General features: G+C 36.5%; 1 protein-coding gene across 6 annotated transcripts in view; it reads right to left on the bottom strand.

Annotated features, from left to right (window-relative positions):
- OXR1 (oxidation resistance 1) overlaps positions 1 to 14183 on the bottom strand; it is a 188336-nt gene that overhangs the window by 35397 nt on the left and 138756 nt on the right. For all 6 annotated transcript variants that reach the window (XM_040979423.1, XM_040979422.1, XM_040979419.1 and 3 more), the window contains exons 6-7: positions 6741 to 6925; positions 3422 to 4179 (exon numbers count right to left, since the gene is read on the bottom strand). In XM_040979423.1, coding sequence (XP_040835357.1) covers positions 3422 to 4179; positions 6741 to 6925 — 943 coding nt within the window. The remainder of the gene's footprint in view (positions 1 to 3421; positions 4180 to 6740; positions 6926 to 14183) is intronic.

A 14183-nucleotide genomic window follows, 5' to 3' on the forward strand; every position in this document is an offset into this window, starting at 1 on the left:
AGCTGTGCATGGATCAAATCCATCCTTTATTATCTGTATTTTTCAATAAAAGTTTTTTAAAAGTGCAAAGGAAATCCAAACCAACCAACAGAAACATGTCAAAAATAACAAGACCAGGTCATTACTTATCAATAATAACTTGAATATGAGTGACCTAAATTTTCATAGTAAAACATACAGACTGGCTAAGTAGATAAAAAATTAAACCCAATTATATGCTGCCTACAAGAAATTATATGCTGCCTTCACCAACAAAGACACAGACACTGAGACATGAAAGAATGGTTTAATGACTAAATCCTAGCCTTGCACACACTGGGATCCCCCTTGGGTGCCGGTTCATGTCACAGTTGCTTTCCTCCAGCTCCATGCCTGTGGCCTGGGAAAACAGAAGAGGATGCCCTAAAACTTTCAGACCCTGCACGCATGTGGGAGACATGGAGGAAGTTCCTGGCTCCTGGCTTTGGATCAGCTCAGCTCCAGCCTTTGTGGCCACTTGGGGAGTGAATCACTGGATGGAAGATCTTGCTCTCTGTCTCTCCTCCTCTCTGTAAATCTCCCTTTGCAATGAAAATAAATGAATCAAAAAAAAAAAAAAAAAAGACAAAAAGTGTTAAAGGAGCTGTCTTAAGAGGGGTATTATGTAATGATTAGGGGATCAATTCAACAGTGAGATGTTACCACAGAAACACATATGCATCAAATGCTAGGGCATTCATGTTCACCTAGAAGAATTAATATCATTACAATGTTAATACCATCTAAAGTAACATACAGATTCAACATGACTGAAATCAAACTACCAAGGCCATTCTTTTCAAATCTTAAAAAAAATGTTAAAGAGACAAAAACACTCCAATATCTAAAGTAATCTTGAAAAAATGAACCATGAGCATCATAATATCTGATTTCGAAATACAATAAGGATCAGTTAAATCAAAACAGACTAGTGGTATCTCACAGACTGAGACATGAACCAACCGAGCAGCTTAGAAACAACAGAAATTAATCCACACATCTACAATAAACATCATTGATAAATCATCTAAAATCACTATCTGGGAAGAGGCAGTATTTCAACAAATGGTACTGGGAAAATTGGATCTCCACATGCAGAAGTATGAGACAAGATCACTATCTTGATCCTATCTAAAATTCAACTATGGATCAAGGATCTAAACCGAATACCTGAAACCATCAGACTACTAGAGCAAACACAGGAGAAACATTGGAAGACACTGGCATAGGTAAGGATTTCCTGGATATGACCCCAGAAAAATAGTTAATACAAGCAAAAAAAGACAAGTAAATCGGATTACATTCAGAAACATCTGCATAGCAAAGGAAACAATCAACAAAGCAACGAGCAAAATGGGAGAAAATACATACTATATAGCTGATAAAGGATTAATATATGGAATTTATAAGGATTTCAAGAAACTCCACAACAATGGAGCCAGCACTATGGCACAGTGGGTAAAGCTATTGCCTGTAGTGCTGGCATCCCATATAAATGCTGGTTCAAGTCCGAGATGCACTTCCAATCCAATTCCCTGCTAATGTACCTGGGAAATCAGTGGAGGGCGGCCCAAGTCCCTCGGCCTCAGTACACACGTGTGGGATCTAAAAGAGCCCCAGGCTTTGGACAGGCTCAGCTCCAGCATGTGTTCCAATTTGGGAGTGAATCAGCAGATGGAAGATCTCTGCCTCATCCTCTCTTTCTGCCTCTCTAACTCTGCCTTTCAAACAAATAACTACACTTCGTTGTTTCTTTTTTAAAGGAAATTGCTCAGATACACACACACACACACACACACACACACACACACACACACACACACACACAAAACAACTCAGGGTCACTAACCATCAGAGATACACAAATAAAAGTCAATGAGGTTTCACTTCACCCCAGAGAACTGCTTTCATGCAAAAATTGAAAAAAAAAAAAAAAAAAACAAATGCTGGTGAGAACATGGAAGAAAAATACCCTAAGATACTGCTCCTGGGAACATAAATTACCTCAACTACGATGAAAGGCAGTATGTATGGAAAGTACTCAGAGATCTGAAAACAGATCTATTGTGAGACCAGCATCACACTCCTGGGAATTTACCCTAAAGAAATCAGCATAGTAAAGTTATCTATTCCCCATGTTTATATCAGTCCAATTCATAAAGGCCATGATACAGAATCAACCCAGATGTCCTTCAACTGATGCCTGGATAAAGAAAACGCATTATACACAATGAAATATTATCCAGCCATACAAAAAAATGAAATTCCCTCCATTTTTTTTTACAAGATGATACAAGTGGAGCTCATGACACTTAGTGAAATAAACCAGTCCCCAAAAAACAAATGTTTTCTGATTTGTGGTAACTAATATATACAATAGAAGAAAAAAAGCAATGTATATGAGTGAAACTGACATCTTAAAATTTGACTGCTGTTTATAGCCCTTGTCTACATACTCTTGAGGAACCGTTATCTTCCTATCTTCTGCCTGTTGAATTATTTTTTGGTGGATAATTAAGCATGTGACTACAAATTAAACTAAAAGCACATCATTGCAAAAATTAAAAGAAAAATAAGGAGGGTGGAGGAAAGGTGAGTGAGGGAAGGAAGGAGTCAGGAAGTATGTTCTTAAAACTACATGAAGCACATGAAATCTGCTTTTATATAAATCAATCAATTATTTCAAGATAGATTTGTTAGGAATATTTACACATGGGCTAACATCACAACATAGCAAATTCAGCCACCATCTGCAACAGCAGCATCCCTGCTAGTGAATCTGGGAAAACCATCAGACATGGCCCAAGTACTTTGGTATGTGACCATTTAGGAAGTGAATTACTAAATGAAAGATTTCTCCTTCTGTCCAATAAGTAAAATAAATCTTAAAAAACACACATACAGGGCCCGGCGGCATGGCCTAGCAGCTAAAGTCCTCACCTTGAACGTGCCAGGATCCCGTATGGGTGCCGGTTCTAATCCCGGCAGCTCCACTTCCCATCAAGTTCCCTGCTTGTGGCCTGAGAAAGCAGTCAAGGATGGCCCAAAGCCTTGGTACCCTACACCCATGTGGGATACCCGGAAGAAGTTCCTGGATCCTGGCTTCGGATTAGTAGAGGACTGGCCGTTGCGGTCATCGGACAGAAGATCTTCTTCTCTGTCTCTCCTCCGCTCTGTATATCTGACTTTCAAATAAATAAATAAATCTTAAAAAAAAAAAAAAAAGCAAACACACACACACAATGAATGTTTAAACACATTCCAAATGTTTTCATTGTGTGTACACGAATTGTGTATCAGAACTGCATGACCAGCCATCAGACTGGCCTAAGATATGGTAGCTGTTTGAGTCAGCATAGAAAGAGGAGGACAATATACAATGAATATAGTCCTTAACACTTACCCTCCACATGTCCTTCAGGAGATGCAACTTTATGCGTAGCTTCTTTTTGTGACACATGTTGAATGTTTTCTCTTTGTTGTTTAGTTTGCTGCATAGTATGAGTTTTCCAGAGTTTGCGCAGCTCTTCTACTTCTGTCTCTGAGTCCTGACTTTGCTCCTTTCCCTGTTTGCCTTTGTTAACAGTCTGCCTTTGCTTAAATTCTGCTGCTTCCCCACAAGGCATATTTTCTTTTTCGTCTTCTTGGTGTAATGAATTCTCCTCATGAGAAAAATCCTGATTTGTGGTTCCTTTCTTATCTGTGCTTTGCTCTTGAGAGCCTGATGTTTTTTCTAAGTTGTCTGGAGCTAGATCTTTAGTGGCCACTGCACGGTTAGTTGAATCAGTTTCGTGAGATGAAATGCCAGCTTGGTTTGTGGAATGTGCAGAATGAGACGATAAGTCACCAGGAGCGTTACTGGTCTCTGACTTGACTGATGCACAGCCCACCTCAGCCTGAATGACAGTTTGCATGGATTCTGAGGACGCACCAGAGGACTTATCTTTTCGCAGATCATCTGAAGAGAGCAGCTCCTCCCGTATGGGAGACAGTTCTGATTCTGTGAACACATCTTCAGAAAGTGACTCCTCAGTGCTCCGAGGAGCCGTGCTGGCACTATCATTCCCCGCATCACGGAGTCGGGATTCTCCCTCCTCAGTATTGCCTCCTTTCCCTTTCTTTGAATGGCAGAAGTCCCTTCCTGATGGCGGATCTATTTCTCTGTCATAAAACAAAATTAAAAACTATCAGACTTTCAAAATTGTGATATTATATTTTCTATAATTGAACATGAGATCAGTACCATTAGAAGGCTTTTGGAAAATGATATACTGTAAGACTCATCACAACATAAAACTCTGGACATATTCTTATAGACCAAAGTACTAAGGTAAGCTTTTCAATCAACAGTTTAAGATTTGGGAGGCATTAATGCAAGATTACCTTATAAACTGTCTACCTGAAAAAAATTTAATGATATAGGTTATGGATAAGGATGATATTCTATACTTAAAATTAATCATCAATAAATTACATAAAGTAAAAAGGCACTATTAAGATTTCAGATCTTCTAACAAACTTAAAAACACTGTTTTTTCATACACATTCACAAATCACACACAGTGCTTATTTACATTCAAATAGAAATGAAATTAAAATATATGGCTCAAACACTAGAGTTAAAACTAACTGTGAATAGCACTGAGGCAAAAGTACTTAGAGGAAAATTCAAGTTAACAATGACAACTACCAATTCTAAGAGAATTTGACTAGGTAAAAAAGTTTAAATATTAGATAACACTGGTTCACAACTGGGTTCATAACCAAATTTCCATTTTTTTAAGTGGGAAAAAAAACATTTAGTAACACAGAAATGCAGCTTAAGAGCACAGGAAAACAGTTTGAACAGAAAAGACTAGAAAGCAAGTCAACACAAAAATAATTATTTCTGAATGAGAATTGGTTAAGCCTTTTGTGCCTTTTAGTCCTTTCCAAATTTTAAACTTTTCATACATAGATGCAAAACTTATTTTTAAAGTGTAGAAATCCAATTGCTATTTGCTGCCGTAGCAACTGATCTGATCATAACACAAGCGATTTGTGTTAGTTAACGTGCAATGGTGTCATCTACTGGTCATTGACTCAAACTGCACATATGGAGTTTGCAAAATCCTAGCTATTCCAAGACCCTGGGGTGAGATAAACATAACAAATCTAGATGACAGCAGTACTCATTTCAGATGTAATATGCTGAAAGGTTAAATATTTATGCCAATATTGCCATTACTGCTTAATACAACTCAGAATACTTTTGAAATTAACTACCAAGCAGCATAAGAAAAATCAATCAAATCTCTTACCTAATTTACTATAAATGACATTATTAAGTAAAACCACTTAACTTATTGATTCAATGTGGTGCTCAATGCTATTCCTAATTATCTCTGAAGGTAGGATTTACTAATATTTCTTCCAGGGGAATATTTTTTAAATTTGAAAATCACCTTCCAGGTGATACTCTGACTTACAAAACAGTCATTTGAAGGCAGAAGGGTCCTAGATCAGGCTTATGGAATAGCTGGATGTTTCAGAATAAGGAAACCCAAAGCATTATAACACATGAGCAAATCAGGGAAACAAACAGACTATGTTAGCAATGACTCATGATCTGCTCGTATAATCTTCCTCTTTCTCAGTGAACCCAATTATTCACTTTCCACATTTGTTTCATCCTTTAACCCACTCCCACAACCCTTATTCTTTGCAATAGATTCTGGATGTCAATTTCTGTGTGTGATCAATAGTAGAGGATAATGATGCCTTCTAGGAATTATCTATGCCTCTACAGATTAGTTTACCAAGTCAAGACACTTTCTTGGATACAAAGTGACTTTTTGAATAAAAGATTTTATACTTTCACAGGTATCCTAATGACTAATGCAGTCATCCGCAGAAATAGTAACTTGCTTTTATTTTTACAAATTATTCTGCATGTTTTAATTTTGAAACAGGCATCATCTACATGTGATCAAATATAGGGATTGAAATATCGGTGGCAGTTAATGAAAAGCCAGATTTCAAATCATTGCCCCAGTCCTGGATGGAGGGACCAGAAGTATTTCCCTACTACTTAGCAAGTTTCTTCTGTTCTATCTCTCCTTCGTTTTTTTCTATACTTAGAGTTTATCATTTTCTCCTTTTATTTTTCCTTATTCATTTTCTCACTTGTCGTTAATTTGGTCAAGACCTGTAGTCTCATGCTTGAATCACACAAATCACCTAAAGAATATATTCCATGGCAAAGCAACTACATTTGTGTAACCTGAAGGGTTCTCTCCTATCGATCATATTTTTCTGGAGAAGCATATAAACAAGCTAATAAACAAAAAATAAACCCTTTCTGGCTATCATAATGTCTTTGCTCATGTGACTCTTGGTAAATTTAACATCTCACACTCTTTAGACACTTTCAAGGAAAATCTGGTTGTACTCGAAAATGTGATTCAGAGAGGTGATTTAGAATTCTACATATTATCCAAATAAAATTGTACAGACTACATTAAATGAGTAATATAAGATACTTTCAAATACTTAGTTTTCTAATAAAATACACAAATCTAAAATAGGTAATAATCTTCCCATTACACTGAGGAATCTTTCGTTCCATTACTGACAAAATGAAAAGCAACTATAATGAAACTAAAAAAAATTTCAGACTATTAAATCAGGGCCAACTATCTAGATGTAATAAAATTGCAAAGGAGTATAAACATCACTCTTACATGGGTAAGGATTCCTTTATTTTGCTATCCAAAATTTCTTTGTACATTGCAGCTGACATCACCTCTTCCATTGGACACATGATGCCATATTCCTCACAGCCATTCTCTTGAACCAAAGGGTCAGTTTTATGTGGATCAAACATTATATTATTTGGTGTAACTAGCAGCACACCACTGACTGTACCCTATGATGAAAAAAGAAAGTGACATGTAATCCCAAAGTTTTAAGATTTCAAAAGGTATTACAGCTATTTTTCTAATTTCATTCTAATGTTAGGCCATATGCTATATTTATCTCTAAAGATCACATTTAAGATTTATGGTATTCTCATAAAAATACATCTTATCAAAAAACTATGCCTTTTTTCTCATGAAAATATATTTACTAAAAACCCAAGGTTTCCCAAGAACAGAGGCAGAATACAAAGAATATTATACTCTACCCAGTAACAATCTAGTCAGGAAACACAACTTGCCAACTCGGTTAAATACTAAGTAGCACATGTAAGGCAACCTGTTAGGTAAGACGGGATCGTAAGGTCCTGTAAGACTGAGCCGCGCTTTGCACTGACCTGCATCCTTCTTCTCCGTGTTTTCTTACTACCAGCACCAAATATAGTTTCATTTATATATGGCAGATTGATTGATGAATGTATATGCAATTCATTATAAAATGAGCATGTAATACAATTCACTTTATCTTTTTAAAAACTTTGATTCTTGTTTGAATCTGCTACTACCTAGGTAAGTGTTTATGCGCAAAGAACCTGAGCCTAACTTTTTCATCTATAAAACTGACAAAAACCTGTTAAATCCTGTTTACAAGCAACTGATCCAACAGGGTAGTTAATATTGACTGACTGTGTATCATATTTTATGTGTATATTGCTCATTTGATCTTCATAAATTCTACTCTGAGAAGGGAGTAATCATTTCCACTTTACAGATGGGGGAATTTAAAGTTGAGAAAGGCCAAGCAAGTTGCTCTAGAAAACCAAGATTCAAAAATCCAAGTAACTAATGTTTTTTACAGTAATCCTTCAATCTGCAAGCCACAAACTGTTATCATATTCTTTAATTCCGTACTTTAACTACCATTCCATAATATTCTGTTAACAGTAAGTGCCAGGCAGATTTCTAAAAATAAAAGGAAATCAAGTGCTGATATCATAGCAGTCTTGTCTTTTCTCTGAAACTGTTAAGAACCAGCACATGAATTCTATGTGATTTTGTATTAGATCTTTGCAAGTCTATATTCAACCCTGTTAGTTCACCTGGCTTAACTTTAAGGACAGAAACTTTAAGCCATAGCAGATTCTAACTTTAAAAAACAAGCAATCAAAAAAATCCCAATCCTACTGAAAATGTTCCCCAAATCACAAATGAGAAAAAGCTACTACTGTGTTCATCTAAGAGACATTATCATCCACAGTAAATATGTGCAATACTGGAAGGACATTTTGGTGGGGGCAAGGGAAGCGATCCAAAACTGCACATGTTTTTAAGTTCTGACCACGGGCCAAGTAAACATGAAGTGACGTTACACAAACTACAACCTGTTTATCTTTTACTCTTTAATTTAAATTTCTATGCATCAGCTTGTATTCTTGGCACATATGTTCAAAAAGGGAATGAGACATAGTAACATATATTGTAGGGAACGTTCACATGCCAGGAATAATACAAGCAGATACCCAAGAGTAAGCTATATACAATGAAAAAACATTTAAGATACCCATTTTACACAACCTCTCCCTCCCACCTACAGTAAATTTAAGTTGGGACTTATGTTGTGGCATAATGGGTAGAGTCGCCAACTGCAATGCTGGCAGTCAATACAGGCAGTGGCTCATGTTCCAGCTGCTGCTCTGCTTCCAATGGGAATGACTATTAATGGCCAAGGAAAAGCAGCACAAAACGTTTCAAGTACTTGGGGCCCTATCACTCTCATGGGAGACCCAAACGAAGATCCTGACTTCGGCCTATCACTGTGCTGGCTGTTGCAGACATCTGGGGAGTAAAAAAGCAGATAGAAGATTGAGCTCTCCCTTCTTCATGTACTCTCAGCTACTTTCAAAATAAATCTTAAAAAAAAAGGGGGGGGCTGGTACTCTAGCATTGAAGGTAAGACTAACACCTGTCATGTCAGTATCACATACTGTCACCAATCTGACACTTCTCCCTGTTAACATGCTAGAGGAAGCAGAGGAGGATGGCCCGATTGCATGGGCCCCCCCATGCACATGAGAGACATGCAAGAAGCTCCTTGCTTCAGTCCAGCCCTGCTCAGCCATGGGCATTGTGGCCGCTCGAGGCGCAAACCAGCAAATGCAAGATCTCTTTCTCTCTCGCCCTTCTTCCCTCCTTCTTTGTTAACTCTTTCAAATAACTCTGTTAACTTTCAAATAAATAAAGTGAATCTTTAAAAAGTGTATTTGTGAAATGCAACTAAGCAATCAGCTAGAAATAGCAAAAGTAAACTCCAGGTTTTATGAGGGATGTTACGTCACTTGATGCATTAGTCAGAACTGATTACTGGGTTTTCTAGCATGCATTACATTTCTAGCTGTTACTCCACAGGATTTTATGACAACTAGCCATGTATGATATAAAGACCCAGCATAACAGTAATGTTGTAATTCTCTATTCACATCAGCACTGCTGAGATTCCTCTCAACCCTGCGCTTCTACTTTTTGAGTTAGAAGATGAAATTGAGCACCTATTCCTAACACTTTAGAAAAATTTTTAAGATCTATTTTTTTTATTATAAATTCAGATATACAGAGAGAAAGAACTTTCATCTGATGATTCATTCCACAAGCAGTCGCAACGGCTGGGGCTACGCCAATTTGAAGCCAGAAGCCAGGCACTTCCTCCCACACGGGTGCAGGGTCCCAAAGATTTGAGCCATCTTTGACCACTTTCCCGGGCTACAAGCTGGGAACTGGATGGGAAGCATGGCTTCCGGGATCAGAACCAATGCCCATATAGGATCCTGGCACATGCAAGGCAAGGACTTTAGCCACTAGGCTACTGTGCCAGGCCCTCCTAATACTTTTGATACAGACTTTAGTGGGCCCCAGTGTTTCTCCCCAGTTTGGCAGTTCTGCCTTTACTCAGATGATAATTAGCCAACTCCTTGCTAAAGAATAACTCACTAAAGTAAAAAAGTGGCACAAAGTCAGGTCAGCCTGCAAAGCTCAGAATTCAATCGTTACTTAACCATATTAAATGATATACTCCAAGAGCTTTATAGGAACTGCAAGCCCTGCTAAAAACAAACCAATCTAAAAACAAACAATCTTCCAGTAGACTCTAATCTCCACCATCATAAAGGAATACATTAGTCTTCTGTCACTGACCCATCAAAAGGAAGATTATGAGTTCTACAAACAGATCAGAACACACAATCATGCCCACCCAACCTTTGTTTTAATCTGTAAGAGTCACCACGCTCAATCTCTCATAAGCTTGAGAACTGAGTGAAAGCTACCCACTCTTTGCTTTGCACGCTGCAAAATAAACTTCCAATTTCTGCTGGCACCCCAGTATCAGTGATGGGCCTGCTGTCCATAAAGCAAGTGGACCCAAGTCTGGGAGTATTCTACAACAAAATGGCTTAAAGATCCTAATCACTACACTGACCAAGCTACTATTACTCCCATAAAACTATCACTATGTACTCCTACTAAGAGGATGTGTTATCTATTCTTCAAGGTTACTAACTCTCCCATATAATAAAGGTATCCATATAGCTGGAATGGTTAAGGTAGTATGTTATTCTCCATTAAATAAGTTGGAAATAGAAACATAAACCCAATATAAAATTCATAAAAATCTTTTGAGAAAGTAACTCTTAAGATTCACTTTACCAAGGCCATAAACTCACACTAAAGCATTCCTACCTAATTACTATTAAGTACTGTTTTATAACTCCTGAATACTAACAACATCACAGTAAGACTATTGTGAGCAAGTGATGTGCAATTAAAGTATTTCCTTAATCCACATGACCTTTGGATACTTTAAGTACAGATTATTCTTTAGTATTAACAACTTCCATTTCCTCATGTGCAATCACCTGACAAATCTCTTAAGGAGAAATTATTTCTAATGGAAAACAAAGTCTATCAGCAAAAGAAAAGTTGAGGCTTACCTTAGACTTTTAGTTATTTCTGTAAATACTAAAGACGACTAGGGTTGGGTAACCACATCATCAAGGAGAAAAGTTTATATTCTTTTTCTTTAAGTCTATAATAATTTAGCTATTATGAATATCATAATTGTTACATAAACAGTCTTTACTACAATCAATTTGTCTGAAGATTGATCAAGGCAATTTTTACAACGAGGTATAATTTTCTGTTCACTATATTTTGTATAGTAGAATAAAAGAGACAGTTCAGTTCCTTAAGAGATTATACTGCAATCCTGACAATGACCTTATCTTTATTTTCATCTTTACGAAAGATTTTTATTCAGATATTGCAAATGAATTACTGCTCTTAGCCAAGAATTAATCCTGTTTTAAACTGCTGAACACGTCCCTGGTGCCTACAGTCCTTGCCTTGCACGTGCCGGGATCCCATATGGTGCTGATTCACGTCCTGGCTGCTCCACTTCCCATCCAGCTCTCCGCTTGTAGCCTGGGAAAGTAGAAGAGGAAAGCCCAAAGCCTTGGGACCCTGCACCAACGTGAGAGGCTTCTGGCTCCTGGCTTTAGATCAGGTCAGCTCGGGCAATTGTGGCTACATGGAGAGTAAACCAGTAGATAGAATATGTTTCTCTCTGTCTCTTTTTCTGTCTCTCCGTCTCTCTATAAATCTGACTTTCCAATAAAAATAAACAAATCTTCAAAGAAAAAAACCTACTGAAACACATTCACATCCACACATAGAATATATGGAATAAGCATTTACCAATACTGACACACCAGGAAATTCACTGGTACCTAAATCAATGCACACATCTGAGATTAATTTAATAATTACTCCCAAGATACAGAGTGGAGTTTCTAAGCTGCAGGAATAAAAAAATGACTGCTCACCAGTAAAACATGCTTTGATGTACAGAGAGTTCTTATCAAGCTTTTGCCCAAGTACTGGCTAACCTCCATGTGGTCAGCTGCTATCCAAGGATGAGACAGGGCATGCAACAGGAACAAAAGAAGAAAAGCACGAGTCCTGATAGCAGTCTGTGTTCTATCTATTAGACTAAAAACTTGTTTAGGGGACTGAATCAAAAACAAGCTGCACTTTGGCGCAACTTTATAACAATCCATGTAAAGATTTATGGTAATATGCTTTCTTCATAAAATTTTTGAAGATCCCTCATATACATGGGATTTTACATTTAGTGCAGCAAAATGAAGTCAAACTTCAATTTTTTTTTTCACAAATATTTTTAAAGTATCCTCATACTTACAGGGCCTCTGAATACTAAAAAGGATGTTATCTCAGTAGGAATACACTGGCTATGGACCAAAGGCCTCTCTGGTCCTGTCTAACCAAGCTTAAAGATATACCATGATATCATCACTGTACAGGAAATTTAACTAGACTGTTGGGGATCAGGAGAGCAAAGGTTATAGAAAAACAGTTGTGCCCCAGATCAAAATTGTAAGAATACATACACAAACAAACACACATATATATACACACACACACACACACACATATAAAAATCTTCAGCCTCCAGCAAAACTATCAGACATCTAATTAATAATTAATAAGGATGAAAAGAAATAAAAAAATTATCACTGACAACAAATAGAAAAAAAAATCATTAGCAACAGGCCCAGAACTAACAGATTAAAAATTTGGTAGGTAAAAATACATTAATACAACTACAACTATAGTTAAGAATACAGAAGCCTGGGTATGGCAAGTAGAGATATTGAAAACTCTATGAGAACCAGCTTGAACTTAAAGATAAAATATCTAAGAAGAACTAAGCAAATGATAATATGTTCAATAAATACCTTATTAGGAAATTTCACATTAAAACCAAGAGATATTTCTCTCTCTCTCTGACTCTGTCTCATTCTCTCTCTTTAACTCTGCCTAGAAAATAAAATAAATCCTTAAGATAATAATAATAAAAAAAAAACAGTAGAAAAGAGTGACAGCTGGGAGAAACAGGAAACAAGTATTCGGAAAGTATATAAAAACCTAACATAATCAATAACTGCCCTGTTAGAAAGCAGAGATCTTGCAAAGAAATGGGACAGAACTACATTCTACCAATAAGAAGCCTGTACTAAAAGTAAAACAGAATAGCTAAAGATAAACCATGTGAACACTTAACCAAAGGATACTTTGGTGACTATATTGGTATCCACCAAAGTGGATTTCACAGCAAAGAATATGACCACGAGTGAAGAGGTCTTTCATAAGGACAGGTCAATTCATTAAGATAAATCAAACATCTTGAACCAGCTTTTTATGAGTTAAAAACACACAAAAACTGATATAACTGGAAGGAGAAAATGGAAAAATTCACAATCATATTTGGATATTCCAACCTCTACTTTTAAACAAAAATCAGTAGGAATACAGAAGACCCAATACCATCGCACAATGTGACAAATGGACATTTTGTAGAATACACCAACAGAATACACATTGTTTTCAACCTTAACTGTAACTAACCCAGAAATACCATATTTTGGACAAAAACTAACAAAGGAAAATCAACAACAACAACAAAAAAACCCTTCAAATAGCAATTAGCTATCTTCTCTGATAATATGGAGTCAACAAAAATGTTAGTAACAGAAAGATACCTGGAAAATCATCAGGTAGTTAGGAACTAGCACTCTTCAATAATCTATAGGCTGTAGAAAACAATCAAGAGAAAGTACTTCGAACTGAATAAAAATTACAATACATCAAGACTCATGGATACAGCTAAAGCAACACACAGGGGGACTGATAGCATATATTTCAATGCTTGTAATTTTTGGATTTTCTTTATAAAGTGCTATCTCTCATGTGTAACTTCTGAAGTCAATATCATGTTATTGTCACTTTCAAAGCAAAACTTGGATTTAACATCCCAATTTTCTGCTTCTTTGTAATATTTTCTTTGTAAATCACATTTTTTCTTAGAACAGTAGCAATGTGTAATAAAATAGATTTAAATTCTGAACATGTTAGGGAAATCTTGGACATATTAACACTTTCTCATTTTTTTTCCTATAGCAAAGAAATAGAAAAACCTAATTTGAAGGCTTTTGTCTAATTGATAATCCATTAAAAGACCTCAAATAATTTCTAGCTTATGTTATAGATACTAACTAAATAAGCTAGCACCCTATTTTTATTATATTAAAAATGTAAAAAATTTAGCATCTCAGTGCCCAGCAGGGGGCTTTTTATGTGTGCTTTTTGAAGTTTTTAAGAACAGGATGTGACTGCGTCTATTGTTTGAATTTATTTATA

Source organism: Ochotona curzoniae, unplaced genomic scaffold (genome assembly GCF_017591425.1).
Source record: "Ochotona curzoniae isolate NIBS_2020 unplaced genomic scaffold, NIBS_Ocur_1.0 contig_3190, whole genome shotgun sequence".
Lineage (NCBI taxonomy): Eukaryota > Metazoa > Chordata > Mammalia > Lagomorpha > Ochotonidae > Ochotona > Ochotona curzoniae.